General features: G+C 47.5%; 1 protein-coding gene across 5 annotated transcripts in view; it reads left to right on the forward strand.

The window, feature by feature from the left end:
* KDM6B (lysine demethylase 6B) overlaps positions 1-26,224 on the forward strand; it is a 950,060-nt gene that overhangs the window by 661,798 nt on the left and 262,038 nt on the right. For all 5 annotated transcript variants that reach the window (XM_085639043.1, XM_085639042.1, XM_085639045.1 and 2 more), the window contains 3 exons: positions 3,449-3,569; positions 4,895-4,993; positions 12,097-12,328. In XM_085639043.1, the coding sequence (XP_085495169.1) occupies positions 3,454-3,569; positions 4,895-4,993; positions 12,097-12,328 (447 nt within the window). In that variant the 5' untranslated portion in view covers positions 3,449-3,453. The remainder of the gene's footprint in view (positions 1-3,448; positions 3,570-4,894; positions 4,994-12,096; positions 12,329-26,224) is intronic.

Below are 26,224 nucleotides of genomic sequence, written 5' to 3' on the forward strand. Positions count from 1 at the left end.
CTACTGCCACACATGTTCCAGCAGGAAAGTGTTACTTACCCTGTAACTATCTGTCCGTAGCGTTAGTGCTGTAGATTCACATGCCCTCACTGAAGCCAGCAATGACAACAGATGTCTATTTTCTATCAGCTTACCTTTTCACAGTATGCAGTAGGCTGGTTTTCGATACTACACCCCACTACTCGCCCACTAGATGGGAAAACATTCCGAGGTGGAGCCATTGTGACTTCCCCCTTAATTCACAATAAAGCAGTACAACAGAGCTTGTGACAATGCTTTTTCTAAGAAAAACAAGTTGAAAACATCTGGGCCCAACCTAGCAGTATGTAGAGCATGTGAATCTACAGTTTATATCCTGTGAACACGTAGTTACAGGGTAAGTATAATTTTACAAACGTGGGATGGGGCCCAAGTCTTGTCTTCTAAAACTAGCTACATGGAAAGGCATGAAAAGCTAGTAATACCCATTCTGTAATGAGTATAGTAGATTGTGCCGCTGGGAACAGGCCCTGTTGTCCTTCCTTAGTTTCAATGCCCTCCGGATGAATTGCAGTATAAACCAGCATTGGCAAAGCCCTGTAGAGGTCTCCTTTTTTGACTCATTAGCTTTGCCAATGTTTTTTAGGGAATGCTGTACAGAATCTGCAAAAAGAAACGTGATGTGCACTCATGAGTATTATTATGAAAAATAATGAGGTGACCCTGTGTCCCTCAGAACCTGGGTATTTGTATTATATGGCTACAATGGTTCTGTCGGGGAAATACAATTGCTTTGGGATGTTCACAATATAAATACATTACATGTAACATGTATCCATGATTCAGGAAGAGAAAAGAACAACACCCAAGCGAAAGTTTCAATCAATATTTTAAGAAGTAACAAATAAATAGGGCTACAATGGTACAATTGAAAGAATTGTGAAAGAGGGGTGACATGTAGAAGTAAATACAGACAATACACTTAGTACACTTACTATAACAAATAAAGGGGCATTTGATGGCATAGATCACATTGTGACTGTTGCAGTTACTGGGATGTCGTAGGTGATATGTTCTTCCAAGGTGTTACTGAGCCACATATGCACTTGCACAAAGCCTGATTTATTTGTCTGAGCTTGGTTAAAGCCCATAGTTTGTCCGGTCCTTGTAAATAGCTATCACTTCATTGAGATTTGATATTATTACCCCACAGGTCAAACATAAATCGACCCCGTTTTTTGGAAATAGAAGCATAATACACGCGCAGTGATTAATGACTCTGGCGCAGGGTAAGCATCATTACCTTTCTGAACACTGATTTAATTACTTGTTCGCATTAGCACACACCCTTAAAGAAGTTCTTTTACTCCGCAGGCTACATACACTCCTCCGTCCCGAAGAAGACCCGCCGTGACGCTTATTAAAATTTTTTGCGCCTTACATAGGGTCGAAACGTCGACTCATACTAAGTCTACGCAACGTCTCAGTTCAAAAGCCTATTCACATATGAACAGGAGGCGTATGCGAACAATCATATGGACTTAACCAAAAATCGCACTTTCCCAACTATTCCTTTACTTGTTATACTAAGTGTAGTAAGTGTATTGTCGGTATTTACTTCTACATGTCACCCCTCTTTCACAATTCTTTCAATTGTACCATTGTAGCCCAATTTATTTGTTACTTCTTAAAATATTGATTGAAACTTTCGCTTGGGTGTTCTTTTCTCTTCCTGAATCATGGATACATGTTACATGTAATGTATTTATATTGTGAACATCCCAAAGCAATTGTATTTCCCCGACAGAACCATTGTAGCCATATAGTGCACTCATGAGTAGGCACGTGTCTGTTAGCATGTGCTTCGTCCAGTAGGCACATCCATGCATGGTGACGCATGCACCTACTGAGTGACGGGAGTGCCATTTTCGTTATCTTTGTTTATTTACTAATTGAAGATGGCCCATGCACTTGGAACAATAAATAAAAACATTACTTTTCACTTGGCCAAAAGTGCCTTTTTGTGATCCGTGGCCAGGCAGCAAATGGGTACTGCCAAGCTCTCCCAAAAAAGTTTAAAACTTTCAAGGGACGTAGGGCAACAGAGGAGGAGTGGGTTGGAGGGGGCATGTGGGGAGAACAACGGATTAACTTTACACCTTGGAGTGTACGCATACAAGAAAAATAGGGTTGGGGAGGAGGGATGAACATGACGCACTGAGGGTGAGGGGGTGTGTTTTGAACAGAAAAAGCTGCTCACGAGGAATAGGGCATACTTTTACAACAAAACCTACGTTGACTTTAGTGGGGATCCTACAATGCAGAACTAAGCTTTTTCCCCAGGCTTTCCCTTAATTGTATTGAATTGAACAGTTTTGTTTGGAGTAGACATGTACCAATTGAAGCTGTAAAATAATCTGTCTTTCAGCCACAGATTATGGTCTTGCTGGTGTCGGGGGAGGGGGATAAGATGGATGGTACAGCACCACTTGGTATCTGCATTGAACTGAGGTCTAAAGGAGAACTGCTGTCCAAGATTATACCCAAATTGTGAGAATCCAGTGCAGGAGTGGGTAGTCGTAACCGCCCTAGAGCGCTGTTATTTTCTCACTGTTTAATGGAAGCCACGTGTCCTGCTCCCATCCACTGTCATAGTACCCTGAGATCCCTATACACACACTAAGCAGGAGGTGGATGTCCTTAGTTTACAGTTGACACCAAGGCCCACAGGGCACAATCGTCACAACCACTGCCCATGAGTGCTGTGGGATAAGAAGACTTTCATTACACTAAGCAAAGTCGCTGATGTTGCAAAAGTTACCCATGTTAATCAGCGGTCGCCCATGTGTGAAGAAAGAACAGACTACAGCATGTGCCCCTGAATTCACATAATCTGGGCCAGGTGACTAGCAGTATCCTTTGTTCTACAGTGCCAGAAGTGTGCTGACAGGTCTACCAGAAACCGTGCAAGCAAGTCTCGTCTCCTCTTCTCCTCTCTAGATTAATCCATTTCTGTTCTTTATAGCTGCGGATTGCCCATGGGAAACAAACCTAAATAGAAAGAACAGTTCACTCATAGAAAAACCTTCTTGCATAAATGGTGGAGATTGAAGTAATGAATGTATACCCCTAAGGACCTTCAGGCCAGCACATGGCGAGGAAGAGAGCCGGGGGGGCTGTTTGTTAAGGTTAAGGCACGGGGGGGGCTTAAGGTTGGGGCACTTGGTAAGCAAGTGTAGAGCTGGAGGCAATATGAACTGCAGGTGAACAATAGACATGCAGTGGGCTCATTGAATGAATGAGGTAGCATGCAGAATCTCAGTTGGCAGCTAGAGGGGTTTCCATTCTGTTCTGTACTCTACTTTTGCCCCAAACCTTGGTCTTTTTTTTATTTCTCTGTTTTGTCTATTTTTTCGTAAACTTGAATCTGGTGATACTTGTGTGCATAATGCTCTCCTTCTCCCAACAGGCTGGATGCATCGCACGGTGGACCAGCTTGGAGGCCGGTGTCCACGGGAAGCTTTTCCACACAGTGGCCTGAGCTGCAACGGGGCTTGGAGCTCATCTCGCCCATGGCTTCCCCCCGGCAGGTGAGGTGTGAGGAAGGTCCCTCTGGTTTATTTAGGTGGGTCACATTATGATGCTAAGTAATGCTATATTCAATCTAGCCCACATAACGAGTGGGCTGCACATGTCGAGGAGGGCAAATGAATTGGCATGTTAGTCTGGACAACTTGGCATGCGGGTTTCCACAGCCTTTGTCTTGGTGAGTTAGTGTGGCTTTCTTCTCTAGAATTGGACTTTCCAGGCAAACTGAGGCTCCTCTAAGCAATAAGAGAATGACTGGACTCAGCAAAGCTGGTGCAACAAACAAATTAATTACAAGAAATTGGAAGACCTAGTGGGCAAGCAAACTGACAGCTTGGGTAAGGCTAGTGGATTTCATGAACTGGTCAACAAAAAGTAGAGGGGGGGTGGGCAGGGAAAGAGAATGACCAGGCTCAATCTCATTTAATGAAATTAGCAACATTCCTGGAGTTCAGCACGTACACTATCTTGTGGAGATAATTCCAGTAAACCATAGACATAGCAGGTCTAATATGCTCCACAACTGGTGTTCTTAGACCTCTTGTGTGCATTTTTAAGTGATTGGAAGAGGAAACTCTTCTCAGTAATGTACTCCTTTTTCTTCTTCCTAAAGTGAAAGAATGGTCGTGTGCCACCTACATAATATTCCTAACCTAGATGCTCCCAGTTCAGTGTAGGACTTAATACTTCAGTAACCAGTAACATCAAAAAGAAATGTAAGTTGAGCGGAACACTTATCCCATCCATTTATAATTACCACAGTCGTTATTGGTGACTATAGCCATTTACAAATATCTAACTTGCTACAAAATGAAAACTGAGGTATATTCTTAGGCGGGCGGTAGAGGGTTCCTAGAGCTCCCTTAATTAGACTAAGGGGGGGTGGGGGGGAGGCGCAAAGGAGGGTTGTAGCTATACTTGGCACAATTTCCATGTTGCACCCATGAGTTATATCAACCCAATATGCATCATTGACGTGACACTTATTTTGTTAATACTTTTATGTTTTTTGCTTACACGCTTTAGTCGGAACCCTGCTCCTGCGCACTCACTAAGATAATGAAGCGGACTACCCATATGAGACTGAGTCCGTCGTGCCGCAAGGTTTTTTCTATGTGCTGTAAATTCCTGTTTTTGGGATTCTTTGCGGTCAGTTTATTTCGATGCATCAAGAAGGGAATGTAAGGTGAAGTAGTAGGAGAGGGCCCTAGTCTGTATTATAAAGTCATCTCAGAGAGCAAAAAATACAAACCATTATAAAACTTTCGTTTTCTCCTCCTCCTCCTCTCCCCATTAATCAACACTCTTTTTGTAATTTTTCCTGCAGGTGTTCTTCCAGTGTCGGACAATCACAGCTTCCACCCCACCTGCCCTCTAGTCATGGGCCTAATCTCGGACACCCCAACAAGCCCTTTTTTCCTTCTGGGTAAGTGGGATCTCTTGTTGCATAGGGATTAAGATTTAGACTTTTGGCCTTGGCAGCCCTTAGGCCAGCATTCGTTCATTGAGCACTAGAGTGGTGTGGTTCTTGCTGTACAGGGTAGGAGAGTAAAATCTCACTCTACGAATAGCCCAAGCGAAAGATGCTTGTACAGACGTGTATATGGCCAACAATACAATACAGGAAGTTTTTATTAGATCGTTGACCATATCTTCTTGAACTTTATGCTAAGCACCCACTACCTCACTCACATATATGTGGAGCAGTGCGCATGCCCAATAATTCAGAGAGAACAAAGTATATCTCGTAAGACCTTCACCCACAACCATCACATAATAGAACCTGCTAACCTATAAGTGATTAAGACAAGCATACATGAAACCATAAAAGAACCATAAACCACCAGTAACACAATATCACAAGTGTAATCTGACTCAGGCCTGTGATGCAGTCCTCTAAAGCAAGGCTGAGGTGTCCAAACTCTGTTAGCTCTGCATTTCCTTACGAACTGGAGAATAAATCCTGTATAAAGAATTAGGCATAGCATAACTCTGGAGGTACTAGACAGGGCCATTGGGATTATACGGAAGGGTAGCACCAAATTATCTTGACAAAATTTTGCAGCGTGAATCGTTCTGGATTCACTATGCTGTGCATTATTCCGCGATCTGGTGGTTGGGTCCGGATTTGTAGTCTTTCTTTTCTTTTTTTTTTTTTGTAGCCCAGGTGGGCGTCGACGTCCCACCATTTGGTGTACCTCTCGTGACGTCGGCGTGCTTCCTGCGGAAGTCCCACCTTTGTGACTCCATCTTCAGATTCTTTTTTCCGCCGTTGGGTCTGGATCGTCATCGAAGCTCCAGAGTTTTAAACGAAGGAAGAAGGAAAATACGCGAGTTTCATCGAAGGAGAATTTACAGAAGACTACAGAGAGGAAGGAATTACAGCCGGGACGGCGAAGAAGGAGGAGATCCTCGAAATTCTTCGACGCCCATAGGAAAATGCGCATTCAGGGACTTTAAGCGCAATGGACAAGACACCATTTAAATTCTGCCCTAACTGCCACCACAAGTACGCGCAGAAGGACCAACATTCGGTGTGCAACCTTTGCCTGCCGATCGACCACGAGAGCAAGGACTGCAACGCCTGTTCCGCATTCACGCCAAAGACTCTCCGGGTGAGAGATAGACAGAGGAGAGCCAATTTCAACATGGAAGGCAAGGGTAAGGCCCCGTCGCTGTATGATCTGGGCCTCTCCACCGACTATGAGGACAACATCGCCGAGGGACCCGATGTCTTCACGGTTGCAGAGACCGATAAGAAAACGCCTGACGAGGTAAGAGACACGTCTAGTGCGAAACCCCCGAAAGGGCCCCGAAAATCTGAAAGTGACTGACTCTCGAAAAACAGAGTCAAAGTCCTCAAAAGGAACACAGTCGCCGAAAAGCTCGACGACCGCGAGTGGATCCAAGGACAGAAGGCCCAGCGGATCCTTCGAGAAGGACTCCCAGGTGCCGATGGCCGCCGAAAGACGGAGTTTGTCGAAGCAGGCCCACGAGGTGGGGTGCTCGGCGACAAAAGACAAGGCTGCGTCGACGCAAGCTCCGTCGAAGAGACCTGCGGTCGACGCCAAACAAGTCTCCGAAATGGAGAAGAAAAAGAGAAGGCTCGAGGCGGAGATGGAGAGCATCCTTCAGAGGAAGAAGGAGTTCGACGAAAAAATGAAGAAATTCAAGATGCCAACGATCCCACCGACGGAGGTCGTCGAGATCGAGGAACAGGAAGAATTCGACGCCGAAGAGCTGTCGAAGGATCCGGAAGAGGAGGAAGAAGGCCCCTACTATGAGGGAGAAGATGAAAAAGAGGATCAGCAGTCGTTCTACGGCTCGGCGCCGTCGACGACTCGGGAGCTGGAATGGCAGGACATCGACACCGAAAATCCCGAAGAGCCCGTGGAGACTTATCCTTCAAGGCCATCGACGCCAGACGACTTCGGAGCATACAACATGGTCGTCAAGAGCGCTGCAGCGGCTTTTGGAGTGAAATTAGACGAGGAAAAGCCGAAAGCTGATTTCCTACTCGAGACTCTGCTCCCCATCCAGACGACGAGCCAGTTCCTCCCCATGCTCCAAAGCGTGATGAACCAAGGGAAGGAGGCGTTTAAGGACCCAGCAACATGCCGGTCCATCACGCCCAGAACGGAAAAGAAGTACAAGAACTCCTCGCAGGATCCTCCTTACATCAAGGGATCAGTCACTGCCGACTCCATCATTGCTTCCACGGCCAGGAGAAGAGCCAATGTGCCGGCAACCTCGGGACCACCTCCTGATAAGGAGAGCAGAAGGCTGGACCTCACTGGAAGGAAGGTTGAAAGAAACGCCGCAATGCACCTGGCACATGGCAAACTCTAATGCGTTACTGAACAGGCACCAGTACCAGCATTGGGATGAGATGGGGGACCTAGTCCAGCATCTCCCAGAAGAGTACCGACAGAGGGCTTCCCATCTAGTGGAGGAGGGGAAGAATATCGCCAACTCATGCATTAAGACTGCATTGGACGGGGCTGAGACTTCGAGCAGACTAATAGCCATTGGGATCACTGAAAGGAGGCAGGCCTGGCTGAGAATTTCTGGATTCAAACTAGAGGTCCAGAACAACATACTGAACACCCCGTTCAACGGTGAAACGCTGTTCGGGGCACCGGTAGACGAGAAGCTCTCCCAACTGAAGAAGGAAAATGAGACGGCAAGGTCCATGGGGGCCCTGCAGTTCAGAGGGATGAGAAGAGGCACCCCAGCTCGGAGACCCTACGGAAGGGGAGGTAACCAACAGGGAACGTCACACCAAGCATTCCAGCAAGGACAGCAGGGTGACAGTCACAGCCAACAAGGACAGCAGAAGCAGAACTGGCAGTACCAACCTCGAGGCCAGTCCTTTCGCGGGAGGGGAAACGGACGTGGCCAAAGAAGAAGAGGGGGAGACCAACCCTCTTCTAAGTGACTTTGCACGCAAGGAGACGCTCACTCCCAGTATACCCCGAGGGGTGAAGCGCAAAATGAACACAGTGAGGGGGGTACACGAAACAAGCGCCTACGAGCATACGACACTGGTAGGCGGAAGACTGGGACTTTACCTTCAACAATGGCAAAAAATAACCACAGACAAATGGATACTCAACGTCCTACAGCACGGATACTGCATAGAGTTGGAGAAAAGACCTCCAAACAGGAAACCAAAGAGAAGACAACGCTCTGGTCAAGAGCTTGCTCAACTCATGGAAGAGGTGCAACAAATACTCCAAAAGGAGGCCATAGAACCAGTGCCATGCAGAGAAAGGAACAAGGGAGTGGACTCAAACTACTTCCTGGTCCCAAAGGTGGACGAAACACTAAGACCCATCCTGGATCTACGATTCCGAAACAAATTCATAAAGACAAAAAAATTCAAAATGACATCGCTACAAAAAGTGCTACCTCAAATACAAAGCGGAGACTACATGTCCACCGTGGATCTCAAAGATGCCTACCTGCACATCCCGATGAACAGGCACCACAAGAACCTGTTAAGGTTCAACATCAACCAGGACCATTACCAATTCACAACCCTGGCATTCGGACTAAAGTCCGCACCAAGGGTTTTCACGAAATGCCTTGCAGCAGTAGCAGCGTACCCAAGGAGAGAAGGGATTCATGTGTATCCTTACCTAGACGACTGGCTGATCAAAGCAAGTACTCGCGACAAGTGCGAGGAACACGCAGAGCGGGTGACGAGAACACTAACAAGCCTGGGGTTCTCGATACACTGGGGAAAGTTATCAATGGAATCAGAACAGGTGAAGATCTTCCTGGGAGCGCAGATCAACACCTTAGACAAAACAGTCATGCCCAGCGAAAGGAGAACGATAGCCCTGCTGAAGGAGACGCGTCTCTACCAGAAGGGGCGAGCTCTGACCGTGAGAACAGCGAGCAAGATCATGGGCATGATGGCGTCATGCATTCACCTAGTCCCCAATGTACGGCTTCACATGAGACAGTTCCAGGAATGGCTGCAACAACAATGGTCACAAGCGAACGGAAGTTGGGAGGATCTAGTGGTTGTTACGCATGCAGTGCAAGAGGAGATAGCATGGTGGAACAGGGAGAACATAACTGTAGGATAGCCCTTGACACCACCAAGCCCAACTGTGACCATTACCACAGACGCATCCCAGATAGGATGGGGGGGCGCACATGAACAAGCTCAGAGTGAGGGGTCTGTGGACTCCAGCAGATGCGGTCAGACACATCAACTACCTGGAATTGAAGACCGTACTGCTAGCCCTGAAGGCCTTCCAGAGGCAGCTATACAACCAAAAGGTGTTGATACAGATGGACAATACTACCACAATGTTCTATATCAACAAGCAGGGAGGAACACAATCATTCCCCCTTTCAACTCTGGCACAAGAGATTTGGAGATGGGCCATCCCACTCAAAATAGACCTGCTGGCTATACACCTACCAGGGAAAGACAATGTGGAAGCCGATTGGCTCAGCAGGCAGACCTCGGCATCCCACGAGTGGGAGCTCAATGGACAGGAAACGCAAAGGCTATTCAAAAGGTGGGGTACACCGGCAATAGACCTGTTTGCAACACGCCTGAATGCAAAATGCCGAAACTTCGCATCCAGACAACCAGAAAAACAATCCCTGGGGAATGCCCTATGGATAAGTTGGTCAAGGACATTTGCATACGCTTTTCCACCAATACCACTGATGCACAGGGTACTCAACAAGTGCAAGACCAGCAACATGACCATGATCCTGGTGGCAACACAGTGGGCGAGACAGACCTGGTACTCACAAATAGTGGAAATGGCACAGGGACCGCCACACAAATTCGCAAAAAGAAAGGACTTGCTCTCCATGCAGAACGGAGAGGTTCTACACCCAGAGCCAGAGAGCCTCGGACTGGCAGCTTGGCTCCTGAAGACATAGAGTTCGAACACCTTAAACTACCTCCAAGCACTTAGCGAGTGCTGCGGGAGGCAAGGAGACCAACAACACGGAAATGTTATGGGGAAAAGTGGAAAAGGTTCACAATGTGGTGCAGCAAAAATAAACTGCAAGGAAAAATGACAAAGGAATCAACGGTGCTTAGATACCTCACACACCTTCTAAAGGTGAAACTTTCTCATAGTCACTGAGGGTACACCTAGCGGCGATCGTAGCTTACACACGAGGTGAGACAGGAGGAAGCTTCTTTACGTCACGGGTAGTAAAGAGATTCCTGGAAGGGGCGAAAAGAATAGCGCCACCAAAGAGGATGCCGCCTCCGGCATGGAACCTCAACATAGTCCTGACGGAACTTATGAAAGCGTCCTTTGAGCCCATGCACAAGGCCTCCCTCCAAATGCTGACAATGAAGACAGCCTTTCTGGTGGCAATAACCTCACTGCGCAGAGTAAGCGAGTTGCAAGCGCTAACGCTGCAAGAGCCCTACATTCAAATACACAAGGAGAGGGTCGTAATGAGAACGGACCTACACTTCATGCCAAAGGTGGTGTCAGCATTCCATTTAAATCAAACAATTCAAATACCAGGTTTCTTTCAGGACCCAGCAACAAGCGCAGAAAGGGCACTACACACTCTAGACGCTAGAAGGGCGGTGATGCACTACATCGAGAGGGCAAAAGAACACAGGAAAACCAAACAGTTTTTTGTGTCCTTCGCAACGAGCTTCCTGGGTAGACCAGTGACGAAAAGCACCATCGCACGATGGATTGCGCTAACAATACAATTCGGTCACAAACAGGTGGGGCAAGAACTATCCGAGGGGCCAAGGGCCCACTCCACAAGGAAGAAGGGAGCAACAATTGCCTTTCTGGCAAATACACCCATTCAAGACATATGCCTGGCGGCAACATGGGCTTCGGTGCACACGTTCACCAAGCACTACTGCGTGGATATACAGATGAACAAGGAAGCACAAGTAGGACAGAAGGTGCTTCAACATATATTCAACGAACAACGCTCATCTTCCACCCAGCCGCCACAGAGATAACAAACCGCTACAAAATCTATTCACAGCATAGTGAATCCAGAAAGATTCACGCTGCAAAACAAATAGTTTTTTACCTGTCGGTGTAGTTTTGCAGCTTGAAGATCTTTCTGGATTCACTAGCGAACCCACCCACCTCCGCCAGGAAGATGAGGCAGGAAAAAAAGGGTGGAAGGACAAAGACTGAAATAACAGGATAAAACTGAGAGGAGATATAAGGAAGATACTTAACGCCTAGGGTTAAAAAAAAAAAAAGAGAAAGGAAGAGGGGGAAAAAAGAACCCGAAGATGGCGCCCCAAAGGTGGGACTTCCGCAGGAAGCACACCGACGTCACGAGAGGTACACCAAATGGTGGGACGTCGACGCCCACCTGGGCTACAAAAAAGAAAAGAGACTACGAATCCGGACCCAACCACCAGATCGCGGAATAATGCACAGCATAGTGAATCCAGAAAGATCTTCAAGCTGCAAAACTACACCGACAGGTAAGAAACTATTCGTTATGCAGCGAGACAAGGCAAATTATGTGGTATAATGTATCATTTTTTGATAGTATTACTTCATCATTTTGTCATTTTTATTACACATGGTGGTAATGTCTGGGCAAAGATTTCATGTTGCTCGTATCAGTTTAACAACTAAATACAGAAATAAGCAACCGAAAAATAACCAGTTAATCTTTGTGAAGGGCCTTCCGCTGTACACATACACGTCGCCTCCTTTTTTGGTAACTTTTGATCCATTTGAGCTGGATTTTTTTTTCTTCGTTTTGCAGATTATGCAGCAGATGATGTGACAAATTGCGGAAATACATAATTATGCAAAAAAAGCTTTGGCTACAGAATCTCATAATTAAAGTGGCCCTGCTTATAGTGGATGCCATAGTAATTCCACTAGGTCAGCTTTGCTAAAGAAGATCAATGTAAGCTTACGTGGAAGGTAGACTTTTCGTGGAACAATCTGTCCCTTTATTTTCTCAGGGCTCCTAGCTGTTCAGTCCTTCTGCTTCATTACACATGACTTGCTAACTTTGATTTCTCTCCTGCTTCAGGAATGCCAATCCCCGGCCTTTGCATGGAAAGCTCGACACCATCCACACCTGTGTGCAAGCTCTGCTGCGGGACCAGCAGCAGCCGCAGCTCTGGGAGCAAATGGGTCAGATTTACGAGTCCGAACATGACTTGGAGGAGGCAATCCATTGCTACCAGAATGCTGCGCGCCACCAGCGCGAATACAGCGGCTATGGTGACCTCAATGCCCGTATCAGCAGGCTGCTGCAGCAGGTAACACTGGTCCCTCCTCACCCTTTCATACTGTAACACCCTAGTACATCAGCTCTTGCTACGGGCTTCCTTCTCATCCTTCTGATTCTCTTTGCCCCAGGTATTGAAGTATTCTAGTTTCTCACCCCATAGTCACGAGGATTTGTTGTATTCTCTTAATGTGCCTTATGGGCTCTAAGATGGTGCAGAATAATTGTAATTGGTAAAGGAAAGTGGTCTGTTTGGCAAAGAACAACGTATGATGAGTGACGTTTTCAGACGGGGGTAGAGCCTGGGAAAAAAACTTTTTGGTGAGCACCTCCGTATTTGGTAGATGCCTTTCATGGTCACTTAAAGATATGAAAGCAATGCTGAAATAGGCTGCCCCAACTTTGGCCTTCGTGTGAGCCCATTATCTGGTTGACTCCAAGATTTAACATATCCGTAGGATGGAACTCCCTTGTGTCTCTTGGCCTCTCAGCATCACCAGTTGTTGCATAACTTCCATAGACTAATATAGAAACGCAGCTTTACTGGTGAGAAGTTATTTAACATGCTATGTAGGTAGGGGAAAACATTTTCTGAAATATACTAGCTACATTATATCTTGACATTGGTATTGCTTACAGTCCCTTCACTTTCCAGGATGAAAGGCAGGCTAGAAAATTGCACGGGACAATACCCACTGCAAAGTAGTGCAGGCCAGTTCCAGAATAGGTTTTGCAGTGAGAGTATTTTCTCCCTAATTTTTGGAAGTAAAATAATTTCTTAAAGTGTAAAAAGGTTAATTCTTATTCCCGAAGAAGGGAGTATTTTTCAGGTGTTTTTGCTGCAATCTCTCGTTTTTTGTACCTTGAACCCTCTCTTCAAACCAGGCACCAAAAGAACAATAGTTTTGCAGCGTGAATCTTTCTGGATTCACTATGCTGTGCATTATTCCGCGATCTTGTGGTTGGGTCCGGATTCGTAGTCTTTTCTTTGTTTTTTTTTTTTTTTTTTTTTTTTTTTTTTGTAGCCCAGGTGGGCGTCGACGTCCACCATTTGGTGCACCTCCCGTGACGTCGTCGTGCTTCCTGCGGAAGTCCCACCTTTGGGGCGCCATCTTCAGATTCTTTTTTCCGCCGTTGGGTCTGGATCGTCATCGGGAAGCTCCAGAAATTCACTCGGAGGAAGAAGGAAGAAAAGCGAGTTTCATCGATAGAATCGAGAGAAGACATCAGGAATAGAACAGATTTCATCAGGAGCGCGAAGAAAGAGGACCAGCGAACCTTTTTTTCTTCGACAGCCTTGGAGAATGCACGCTCAGAGACCCTGAGCGAAATGGACAAGACGCCATTCAAGTTCTGCCCAAACTGCCACCACAAGTTCGCGCAGAAAGACCAGCATCCGGTCTGCAACCTCTGCCTACCGGTGGATCACCAGAGTATCGACTGCAACGCCTGCTCAGCCTTCGCGCCGAAGACACTCGGGGTGAGAGAGAGGCAGAGAAGAGCCAACGCCAACATGGATGGCAAAGGGAAACCCCCGACACTCTACGAGCTGGGCCTCGACACGGACGACGAGGACAACGTCGCCGAGACAGCCGAAAACTTCACAGTCGTAGAGACCGACAAGAAAAAAGAAGACGAGGTAAGAGAATCGTCGAGCGCAAATCAAAAAACACCTCAAACACGAGGGTGACTCGAGAAAAACTGAGTCAAGGTCCACGAAGGGAGCCCCGGCGCCGAAAACTTCGACGTCCAAAGGGGGAACTTCGGACAAAAGGCCCAGCGGATCCTTACAAAAGGACTCCCTGGTGCAGAAAGACGCCGAAAGGCAAGGGTCGTCGAAATCATCCCAGGAAACTGGCCGATCGACGCAGAAAGAACGTTCGACGTCGACGCAAGTTTCATCGAAAAGACCCGCGGTCGACGCCGAAAGCATCTCCGAAATGGAGAAAAAGAAGAGGCGGCTCGAGGCCGAAATGGAGAACATCCTTCAAAGGAAGAAGGAGTTCGACGCCAGGATGAAGGAATTCAAGATTCCAACGGTTTCATCGGCGGACGTCGTCGAGGTCGAAGACGAGTTCGACGCCGAAGGGCTGACAAGGGATCTCGAGGAAGAAGAGGAGCCCTATTATGAGGAAGAAGCCGAGGAAGAAGACCAACAGTCGTTCTACGAATCGGCGGCATCTACCAGCAACGACGTCGAATGGCACGATCTCGACACCGAAAACCCGGAGGAGGCCGTGGACACGTACCCCTCGAGGCCTTCGCCACCCGACGACATCGGGGTGTACAATATGGTGGTGAAGAGCGCAGCAATGGCCTTCGGCGTCAAACTCGACGAGGAGAGGCCGAAAGCCGATTTTCTCGTCGAAACACTGCTCCCCATCCAAACTAGGAGTCAGTTCCTCCCCATGCTACAAAGCGTGATGAACCAGGGGAGAGAAGCCTTCAAGGAGCCTGCCACCTGCCGGTCGATCACGCCCAGGACAGAGAAGAAATATAAGCACTCCTCCCTGGACCCACCTTACATCAAGGGTAGCGTCACCGCAGACTCCATCATAGCCTCCACGGCCAGGAGAAGGGCCAACGTTCCAGCAACTTCGGGCCCACCTCCGGATAAAGAGAGCAGGAGGATCGACCTCACAGGCAGAAAGGTCTAGAGGAACGCCGCAATGCACTGGCGCATGGAGAATTCAAATGCACTCCTCAATAGACACCAATACCAACACTGGGATGAGATGGGGGAGCTAGTAAAGCACCTCCCCGAAGAATACCGCCAGAGAGCCTCTCACCTGGTGGATGAAGGCAAGAACATCGCCAACTCCTGTATAAAGACGGCGTTGGATGGGGCAGAGACTTCAGCAAGACTCATGGCCATAGGGGTCACAGAGAGGAGGCATGCATGGCTAAGAATCTCGGGATTCAAACCGGAAGTGCAGAACAACATCCTTGGCACCCCCTTCAACGGAGAGACACTGTTCGGAGCAACGGTGGACGAAAAGCTCACCCAGCTCAAGAAGGAAAACGAGACAGCGAGGTCCATGGGGGCCCTACAGCTGAGGGGAATGAGACGAGGAAATCCCTCGAGGAGACCCTACGGTAGGGGTGGAAGCCAACAGGGGACGTCGCACCAGGCGTTCCAACAAGGTCAGCAGGGCGAAGGTCACGGACAAAGTCAGCAGAAGCAAAGCTGGCAATATCAACCTCGGGGCCAGTCCTTTCGCGGGAGAGGGAACGGACGTGGCCAAAGGAGGAGAGGGGGCGATCAGCCCTCCTCGAAGTGACTCAGCACGCAAGAAGACGCCTACCCTCGTAAGGTCCCCAAGGGTGAGGCGCAAAAAAGTGTCATCAGGGGGAAGAGAAGATTCAAGGGCCTACGAGCATACGTCACCAGTAGGCGGAAGGCTGAGGTTCTACCTTCAGGAGTGGCGGCGTATAACCACAGACAAGTGGATACGGAACATCGTGCAGTACGGATACTGCGTAGACTTGGAGAAAAGACCTCCAAACAGGAAGCCGAAGGGAAGACAGAGATCGGCCCAAGAACTGGCAATACTCAGAGAAGAAACGCGGAAACTCCTACAAAAGGGAGCCATAGAGACAGTGCCGTTCAGGGAACGCAACAAAGGGGTCTACTCAAACTACTTCGTGGTTCCGAAGGTAGACGGAGACCTCAGACCCATACTGGACCTCCGTTACCTAAACAAGTTCATCAGAACGCAAAGGTTCAAAATGACTTCACTGCAGGAGGTACTGCCACAGATAAGAGAAGGGGACTTCATGGTCACCGTGGACCTCAAGGATGCCTACCTTCACATCCCAATAAACAGAAGGCACAAGGGCCTTCTAAGATTCAACATCGAACAGGAACACTACCAGTTCACAACCCTGGCCTTCGGATTAAAATCAGCGCCAAGGGTCTTTACAAAATGCCTGTCGGCGGTAGCGGCACACCTACGAAAGCAGGGAATACACGTATACCCCTACTTGGACGACTGGCTGGTCAAGGCAAACTCACGCGAGAAGTGCGAGAGGCACGCAAAACGCGTAACAGACACCCTCACAAATCTGGGATTTTCCATCCACTGGGGAAAATCATCGCTGGAACCGGAACAGGTAAAGATTTTCCTGGGGGCAAAGATCAACTCCCTCAACAGTACAGTAGTGCCCAGCGACAGGAGGACAGATGCTCTACTGAAGGAGACGCAGCTCTACCAGAAGGGGCGAGCTCTGACAGTGAGGGCGGTGAGCAAGATGATGGGAATGATGGCGTCCTGTACCCAGCTGGTGCCGAATGTACGCCTGCACATGAGACCATTCCAGGAATGGCTGCAACAGCAATGGTCACAAGCAAACGGAAGTTGGGAGGATCTAGTGGTTGTTACGCACGCAGTGCAGGAGGAGATAACTTGGTGGAACAGAGACAACATAACGGGGAGAAGCCTGACACCACCAAGCCCAACAATGACCATTACCACGGACGCATCGCAGAAGGGATGGGGAGCGCACATGGACAACCTCAGAGTGAGGGGTCTATGGGCTCCAGCAGACGCGGTCCGCCACATCAACTACCTCGAGTTGAAAACGATACTGTTAGCCCTGAAGGCATTCCAGAGACACCTGTTCGGCCAGAGGGTGTTGGTACAGACAGACAACACCACGGCGATGTTCTACATCAACAAACAAGGGGGGACACAGTCGTTTCCCCTCTCATCCCTAGCTCAGGAGATTTGGAGATGGGCCATACCTCTCAAGATAGATCTACTGGCGATTCACCTACCAGGGAAGGACAATGTGGAGGCAGACTGGCTGAGCAGACAGACCTCAGCATCACACGAGTGGGAGCTCAATGGCCAGGAAACGGAGAAAATCTTCCAGAGATGGGGGACTCCCACAATAGACCTATTTGCAACACGCCACAATGCAAAATGCCAAAGCTTCGCGTCCAGGCAACCAGATCAGCAATCCAAGGGAAATGCCCTATGGATAAGCTGGTCGAGGACATTTGCCTACGCCTTTCCACCGATACCCCTGTTGCACAGAGTGCTCGACAAGTGCAGAACCAGCAACATGACTCTGATCCTGGTGGCTCCACAGTGGGCGAGGCAGACATGGTTCTCACAGATTCAAGAAATGGCGCAAGGCAATCCGTACAGGTTCGAGAGGAGAAAAGACCTGCTCTCAATGCAAAACGGGGAGGTCCTGCACCCAGAGCCAGAGACACTCAACCTAGCAGCATGGCTCCTGAAGACCTAGAGTTCGCACACCTAAGGTTACCTCAGAGCACTATGCGAGTGCTACGGGAGGCAAGGAAACCTACTACAAGAAAGTGCTACAGCGCAAAGTGGAAGAGATTCACGGTGTGGTGCAGGAAAAAGGGCCTGCAAAACAGAATGACAAGAGACTCAACTGTGCTGAGGTACCTCACACACCTTCTAAAGAGTAACCTCTGCTCGAGCTCCCTAAGGGTACACCTAGCAGCGATCGTTGCCTACACCAGAGGTGAGAAGGGTGGAAGCTTCTTCACCTCGCAGGTGGTGAAGAGATTCATGGAGGGAGCCAAAAGAATGGCACCCCCGAAAAGGTTGCCGCCGCCGGCATGGAATTTAAACGTGGTTCTGACGGAGCTCATGAAGGCGCCGTTTGAACCCATTCACAAGGCCACTCTACAAATGTTGACGATGAAAACTGCCTTTCTAGTGGCCATAACCTCACTACGCAGGGTGAGCGAGCTTCAAGCACTAACGCTACAGGAGCCCTACATTCAAATTCACAAAGACAGGGTAGTCCTGAGGACGGACCCACACTTCATGCCCAAGGTAGTGTCGGCGTTCCACATGAATCGGAGTATCCAGATACCGAGTTTCTTCCAAAACCCGACTACAAACGCAGAAAAGGCCCTGCACACCCTCGATGCCAGAAGAGCGGTGATGCACTACATTGAAAGAACCAAGGAACTCAGGAAGTCGAAGCAGCTGTTTGTGTCCTTTGCTACTAGCTTCATGGGTAGACCAGTGACCAAGGGCACCATCGCTAAGTGGATTGCCCTCACTATTCAATTCTGTCACAAACAGGCTGGACAGGAGCTAACGGAGGGGCCCCAAGCTCACTCCACAAGGAAGAAGGGGGCCACAGTTGCCTTCCTGGCAAACACGCCCATCCAAGACATTTGTCTCGCAGCAACTTGGGCATCTGTGCACACGTTCACAAAGCACTACTGCGTGGACATTAAAATGAATAAGGAAGCACAGGTCGGACAGAAGGTGCTACAACACATTTTCAACGACCAGCGATCATCTTCCACCCAGCCACCACAAAAATAGGAAAACCGCTACAAAATCTATGCACAGCATAGTGAATCCAGAAAGATTCACGCTGCAAAACGAAAAGTTTCTTACCTGTCGGTGTAGTTTTGCAGCTTGAAGATCTTTCTGGATTCACTAGCGAACCTACCCACCTCCGCCAGGAAGATGAGGCTGGAGGAAGAGGGGGTGAAATGGATAGGATCAAAGAAGTGGAAACGTACAGAAATATGGACAAAAGGATTAATCAATCGCCTAGGGTTAAAAAAAAAAAAAAAAAAGAAAAAAGGGAAAAAAGAACCCGAAGATGGCGCCCCAAAGGTGGGACTTCCGCAGGAAGCACGACGACGTCACGGGAGGTGCACCAAATGGTGGACGTCGACGCCCACCTGGGCTACAAAAAAAAACAAAGAAAAGACTACGAATCCGGACCCAACCACAAGATCGCGGAATAATGCACAGCATAGTGAATCCAGAAAGATCTTCAAGCTGCAAAACTACACCGACAGGTAAGAAACTTTTCGTTACTTACCTGTAATCTGTGGTTCTCCAGTATTGGTGTCTTTCATAGACTCACATGCCTGAATCATTCCTCGTCATCGTAGTGGGAGTCCCACGGTACATAAAAAAGCAATAATTATGCATATAACAACCAAAAAACCTTGGTAACGTTAAATCAGGAAGTAAAGTAGCCTAAGCTATAAGGAAAAAAACTTCCACACCTATGACTATCACAGTCATTATATATAGTCCAAACTGCAGCCAATCAGGCAACAGCACCCACCAGAATGTTCTCCTCAGAGGCTCAGGCTCTCAGATTTTCTCGCACAGGAGTGAACTAAAGTATAACAGCCTTACCAGCCTCTGAGGGGAGGTGGGCGGGTTGCATGTGAATCTATGAAAGACACCAATACTGGAGAACCACAGATTACAGGTAAGTAACTATTGTTCTTCTCCAGTATTTGGGGTGTCTTTCATAGATTCACATGCCTGAATCAGAGTAGATAGCAGCACAGAACACAATGCTCCCAAGACGCTGTTTTTGTATTATAGTTAATACACATTAAAATAAGGTATAACTATAGATAAATACATGTGTTTCACCATATGCAGAACAATTTCAAGATATTTAAACAGTATGGAAAAAGCGTCTTATAGAAAAGCATAGTGGAGGAGAGAAAACAGAGGCTCACCTTATTTGAAAAGATTGCGGAGAACAGTTTGTCCCACTGCCGCATCTGTATCGCTTCAGGCTTTGTGAGAAAGTGGCTCTGTATATACTGTTGAAATAGGTACAGGGTGTACAGAGTCCACAGTCCCCAGAGGTTTGGCAGAGGCTGAAGTTAGATATAACCTTGCTCTCTAAAGTGGTAGCTTGGTCGAGCAGTAAGGCAGTACCAGAGGACAGTGTAAAGCATTTGTTGCACACACTCAGTCAGCAAATGGTCTCACACACTCAATAACTGAACTCTAGGTCAATGGTTTATATATAAAAAATATATGCTTGTTTTATTTTAGAACCAACAATAGGTATTAAAATATACTTTCTCAGAATGAGATGCTTTATATAGAACACAATTCTAAACACAATAATGCATTGAGTTCAATGGAAGTTTCAAAGTTTTGCCACAGATTACTTTTAGGATTACTTTTGGAATTCCAGGACTGGATCCTAGATTCAGTCCTGGGTCAGTACTTGGAATCAAGTGATAAAAGTCGACTTAATTACTGTGATGATTTTTAGACAATATTTTACTATTTTAAAAGTTGACACTTCGATAATATTTCAAAGAAAACAGTCCATGATTCCCTATGGCAGAAAATTCAAGTTGCAGGTATAGTATGTTCTCGTTACTTTTGTAATCCAGTACTGGGTGCCTAGACTCAGTACTGGGACCATTATCCAAAACAGGTAAGTAATTACGTTTTCAGATATTATACGATTTTTAAAGAATATTTAAAGATTTCAGAAATTGACACTTAGAAGAAATTTCACAGAAAAACAGTCAATGGTTTCCTATGGGAGAATATTGGGTTACTGCTAAGTACAGTTGTAAGTATTTTTCAGAGTCAGTGCTGGGCACCAAGATCCAGCACTGGGAGCTCCCCTAAGAGCAGGTGAGTATTTTCGTTTTCGTTACTCGGCTGATTTTTGGTGAATATTTTAAGATTTGAAAAGTCCACACTTAGAAGAAATTTCAGGAAAAGCCAGTCAATGTTACACTATGGAGAAGAAAACAAGTTACTTACCTGTAACTGTAGTTCTCCAGTATTGGACCTTTCATAGATTCACATGCCTGAATCATTCCCCGTCGTCGAGACGGGAGTCTCCGGTACATAAAAAAGCTTTGCTTAGTATCATAGCAAACAGAAAAAAGGCCTAGGCCCATTTTCCTTTGCAACCCATAACCTTCGTTATGTAAAAAAGGACTAAACCAGTCCCTGAGCCAATCAGAGCCTCTCACCCTCTAGAACACTCCTGAGAGAACCTTCTGCCCTCAGATTTTCGTGCACTTGTGCAATAACACTCTTTGTGCTAAATCCGAGGTGAGCCTCTCAGGGGAGGAGGGTGGGTTGCATGTGAATCTATGAAAGGTCCAATACTGGAGAACTACAGTTACAGGTAAGTAACTTGTTTTCTTACTCCAGTATTGGAGCCTTTCATAGATTCACATGCCTGAATCAGAATAGCGAGCAGTAAATAAATGCACATTTTTTGTTACCTAGAAAGTGAATCCAGGAAACATATACAGTGTGATAAAAATGGTATCTGTAAACCAAATTCCACCTCTCAAAATTTCTTTGCAAATGGTAATACAATAAACAACCATAAAATGTGCCAACGTACATAACAAAGGAAGGAGGGATGGTAAAGAAGGCTCACCGTTACTGGATAAGGTTCCTCAGCACCGCTTCTCCCACTGCCACATCTCTCTCTGTGGCTGCATCCAAGCAGTAATGCCTGGTGAAGGTGTGTACACTCGTCCAGGTCGCCGCCCTGCAGATATCCTGGATCGGTACTCCTGCAAATAGAGCAGTAGAGGTGGAGACTGCTCTTGTAGAATGAGCACGGACTCGTGCATTCAAAGGTCGGCCAGCTGCCTGATGACAATACCCTATGGCACTTGATATCCATCTGGCAATTCCTCTCTTTGACAAAGGGAAACCCTTTCTGGGTGCGCTGTAGGCCACAAAAAGCTGTGAAGACTTGCGGAAAGGCTTAGTTTTCAGCAAATAGAATTTCAAACAACGCTGGACATCCAGCGAGTGGAGAGCTCTTTCCGCCGCTGTTGATGGTTGTGGAAAAAATCTTTTGAGAATTAAAGGTTCGTTCAAATGAAAGTCAGTTGGAACCTTAGGGATGAATCTTGGATTAGTCCTGAGTATTATCCTGTCCTCCTTGAACTGCAAGAAAGGCTCTTGGATCGTGAGAGCCTGAATTTCTCCCACTCTCCTGGCTGAAGTGAGTGCAATGAGAAGCGCAACTTTCCAGGAAAGAAATTTCAGTTCCGCCCTGTGAATTGGTTCAAAGGGCTGTTTCATCAACTGGGAAAGAACGACATTCAATTGCCAGAGAGGTGGTGGTGGTTTTATTGGAGGAAAAACTCGGAACAGACCTTTCATAAACTGCTTGATGACTCTAGCAGACCACAGAGATGGACCAGAGGCCGTTCTTCTAAAGCGTGAAATTGCAGCTAGATGTACTTTTATAGACGCATGCGCCAAACCAGACTTAGCCAAAAGCAAGAGGTATGGAATAATCTCGTGAGCTTCTGAAAGCAGCGGATGAATGTTAGACCTTTTGCACCATAAACAGAACCTTTTCCATTTCATCCGATATGTCTTGTTTGTACTATCCGCTCTAGCTCTAGATAGAATCTCTCTGCACTCCGTAGGGATATTCAGATGTTGAAATTCACGGTATTCAGGAGCCAGGCTGCTAACTGCAGAGATTTCGGATCCGGATGCAGCACTTCCCCCTGGAACATTGTCAGCAGAGACGGTATCGGCTGCAGGCAAATCGGGCGCTCCTCTGACAGTAGAAGAAGCTCTGCAAACCAATGCTGTCTGGGCCACCACGGAGCTATCAGGATTAACCTGCATGGTTCTTTCTTGATCTTCATAAGAACCCGCGGCAGGAGGGGAATTGGAGGAAAGGCGTAGGCAAAGATGCCTGACCATGCCATCAAAAACGCATTCCCCCAAGATCCCCGTTGGGGAAGCCAGCTTGCGAAGAACCGGCATTTTCTGTTCTCCCTTGTCGCAAAAAGATCTACTATTGGAGTTCCCCATTTCTGGAAGATGTTGTCCAAAATCCCGTTGTCGATTTCCCAATCGTGACAGACAGACTTTAGTCTGCTTAGAGTATCCGCTTTGGTGTTCTGGTCCCCTGGAAGATGTTCCGCTGTAATGGATACTTCGTGTCGTAGAGCCCATTCCCATATCCACTGGGCTTCCCGAGACAGGGAGAGAGATCTTGTGCCTCCCTGTTTGTTCAAATAGTGCATTGCTGTTGTGTTGTCTGTTCTTACCAACACGGCTGCACCTTGAATCCTTGGCAGGAACGCTAACAATGCTAAGCGGACGGCTCTGAGCTCCAAAAGGTTGATATGCAATTGTTGTTCGTCCGCTTTCCAACGACCGCTGACCTGCAGATCCTGAAGGAATGCTCCCCATCCTTCCAAGGATGCATCTGTTGTAATGACCAATGGAGCTGGCTGAGTCAGGAAAGAAAGACCCTGTGAGATGTTTCGTTTTCGGGTCCACCATGTCGCCGCGTGGACCATGATCGGCGTCACTTTGATTATATCCTCGAAGGATCCTGTCGCTTGATGCCACTGAAGATCCAATTGCTCTTGTAACGGACGCATCCGTAGTCTGCAGCAAGGTACGAGGGGAATGCAAGATGACATCGTTCCCAGCAAAGACTTGTACCTGCGTACTGAAAGAGACTTTCTTTTTATAAACGCCTGGGATAGAGATATTATTCCGCGCTGTCTCTCCTCGGAGGGGAACGCTCTGTTTACCTCCGTATCCAGAATCGCTCCCAAGAAAGTTATATTTCTTGAAGGTTGTAGAGTCGACTTCTCCTCGTTTAGAGTGAGGCCTAAACTGGCAAATAGTTCTATGCAAGCCTCTGTTGACAACTGGGCTGACGCTTTCGATGGAGCCTTGACTAGCCAGTCGTCGAGGTAAGGAAACACTTGGTGTTTCTGTCTCCTTAGTACCGCTGCCACTGGAGCCAGACATTTTGTAAAAATCCTCGGGGCCGATTTCAGACCAAAAGGAAGCACCCTGAATTGGTAATGATCTTCGGCCACCACGAACCGAAGGTACTGCCTGTGTGAAGGATGGATTGGAATATGGAAATATGCATCCCGTAAATCCAGTTTGGTCATATAATCCTCTGGATTTAACAGCAGCAGAATATCCTGGAGGGAAATCATTCTGAAGGTCTGATCCTTGAGGTAAGTATTTAGGGATCTGAGATCCAAAATGGGGCGCCATTGAAGAATGTTTTTCTTGATCAGAAAAAACCGGGAATAAAATCCCCTTCCTTTCTGGGAATTCGGTACCGGTTCTATTGCTCCCTTTCGGAGCATTGTCCGAATTTCTTGACGCATCTGATGCAAATACTTGACCTCTTGAAATCTTGGAGGTGAACAAGGGGGGCTTTCCAGAAATTCTAGAGTATGACCGAATTGAATTATCTGGAGGACCCATTGGTCCGTCGTTATCTGCTGCCAATTTTGATGATGATAGGAAATTCTTCCACCCAGGGGAATATGTGACATATGAGGAGTAAGTGTCACCAGAATGTCATTGTCTTCGGGTGGTGTCTTTCCCTTGACGACCTCCTCGACCTCTAGGAGTAGATTTTGTGAAACCTCCTCTTTGTGAATATTGTTGTTGACGATATGGTTGAGATGATGTGGAGTAGGAAGAATAACGGCCTTGTTGATAACCCCCTCTATAAGAGGGCTGGCCCCTACCACGTGAGCCACGAAAAGGAACTTTCCTATACTGCAATGTTCCCAGAGATTTCGCTGTTTCCGTATCCTTTTTTATACTCTGTAAGGCCTCATCCACATGTTTTCCGAACAGATCTTCCCCATTGAACGGAAGATCCAAGATCTTATTCTGGACTTCAGGCCTAAAAGATGTTGCTCTCAACCATCCTTGTCTGCGCAAAACCGCCGCTCCTCCCAGAGATCTGAAGGCCGTGGTCGCAATGTCCATTGCACAATCTATGACTTCAGCCGAAGTCCTTTCACCCTCCTGGAGGATTTTTCTAGCCTCTTGTCTGTCCGCTTCAGGTATGCTATCAATGTATGGTGATAGGTCGCACCACATCTGCCTATCATACCTGCCCAGGATGGCTAGTGCATTTGCTGCCTTAACCAGAAGAGCAGACATGGACGAAAACCTTTTTCCTGCATTATCCAAGCGCCTACCCTCTCTATCCGGTGGCGTGGAAATTGGAGCAGAGGGATTCCTCGACTTTTGCTGCGCCGCTTGAGTTATAACCGAGTCCGGTTTGGGGTGACCTAATAAACAAGCCGGAGCATCGGAAGGCGCCTTGTATTTTTTGTCCAGCCTAGCCAGCACTGGAGTAACCGTTGCCGGCGTCTCCATCACTTTGAGACCTTCCTCCCATAGATGACTCACAATTGGAAGAGATCTAACAGTCTTGCGAAACGGTTCTTTAAAATCATATAAAAAGCATTCTGCTTTATCTGATGACATACTGAGCGCAAATCTCTGCGCGGCTCTTTCCATCAGATTATGGAACCCTCCAATGTCCTCCGGAGGGGAATCCACAGGTCTTGGTGACGGAGATGAAGGGGACGGAATCAAATACTCATCCCATTCCTTACTAGGATCTGTTATCTCCCCTTCCTCCTGCTCTTCATCCTCAGAAGTGTCCAGAGCCGGCTGTGGCAAAGGTGTTAGTGGCCGCGGAACCGGTATCTCCTGTCTTCGCAGTGGTGTACATGGCACAGAGTGCGCCGGAGCCACTGGCATCCTTTGGGTAGACTGAGGCAAAGTATGCCTCTTCTTGTAATCATCCAACATGAACTGCAAATCCGTCAGAAGAGAAGCTGGAACACTCACCATCTCTTCCTGTTCATGTTGTCGGGGGGGGTCCTGATAACCCCCATACTCATCCTCCCAGTCATCCTCCTGACATTTAACGTGCAACTGAGAGGGGCTACTTGCATAGCCAAACGGGCCCTCATTATCCTCTTCCTGCGAATCTTCTTCTTCCAATAAATGGGATGGAACCAGAGGCGTTACCTTACTAGGAGACGTAATATCCGGGGTAATCCTTCTTTTCCTGTCAAAACCCCGCTTTTCCGGGGTTTTTTCCCTCGTCGACGAGCCCGTCGACGAGATTGCCATTTTAACCGCCGTCGACATCGTCGTCGTCGATGCCGTCGTCGACGCTGTAGACATAGTCGTCGTTGCCGCCGTCGACGATGTAGTTGTCACCGTCGTCGACGGTGCCGTCGACGATGTAGTTGTTGTCGTCGTCGTCATTGCCGTCGCCGTCGGCGCTCTCGTCGTCGACACTGCCGTCGACGATGCCATCATCGACGAGAGTACAGGCTTAATAATGACTTTTA

This window comes from Triturus cristatus, chromosome 12 (assembly GCF_964204655.1).
Source record: "Triturus cristatus chromosome 12, aTriCri1.1, whole genome shotgun sequence".
Taxonomy (NCBI): Eukaryota; Metazoa; Chordata; class Amphibia; order Caudata; family Salamandridae; genus Triturus; species Triturus cristatus.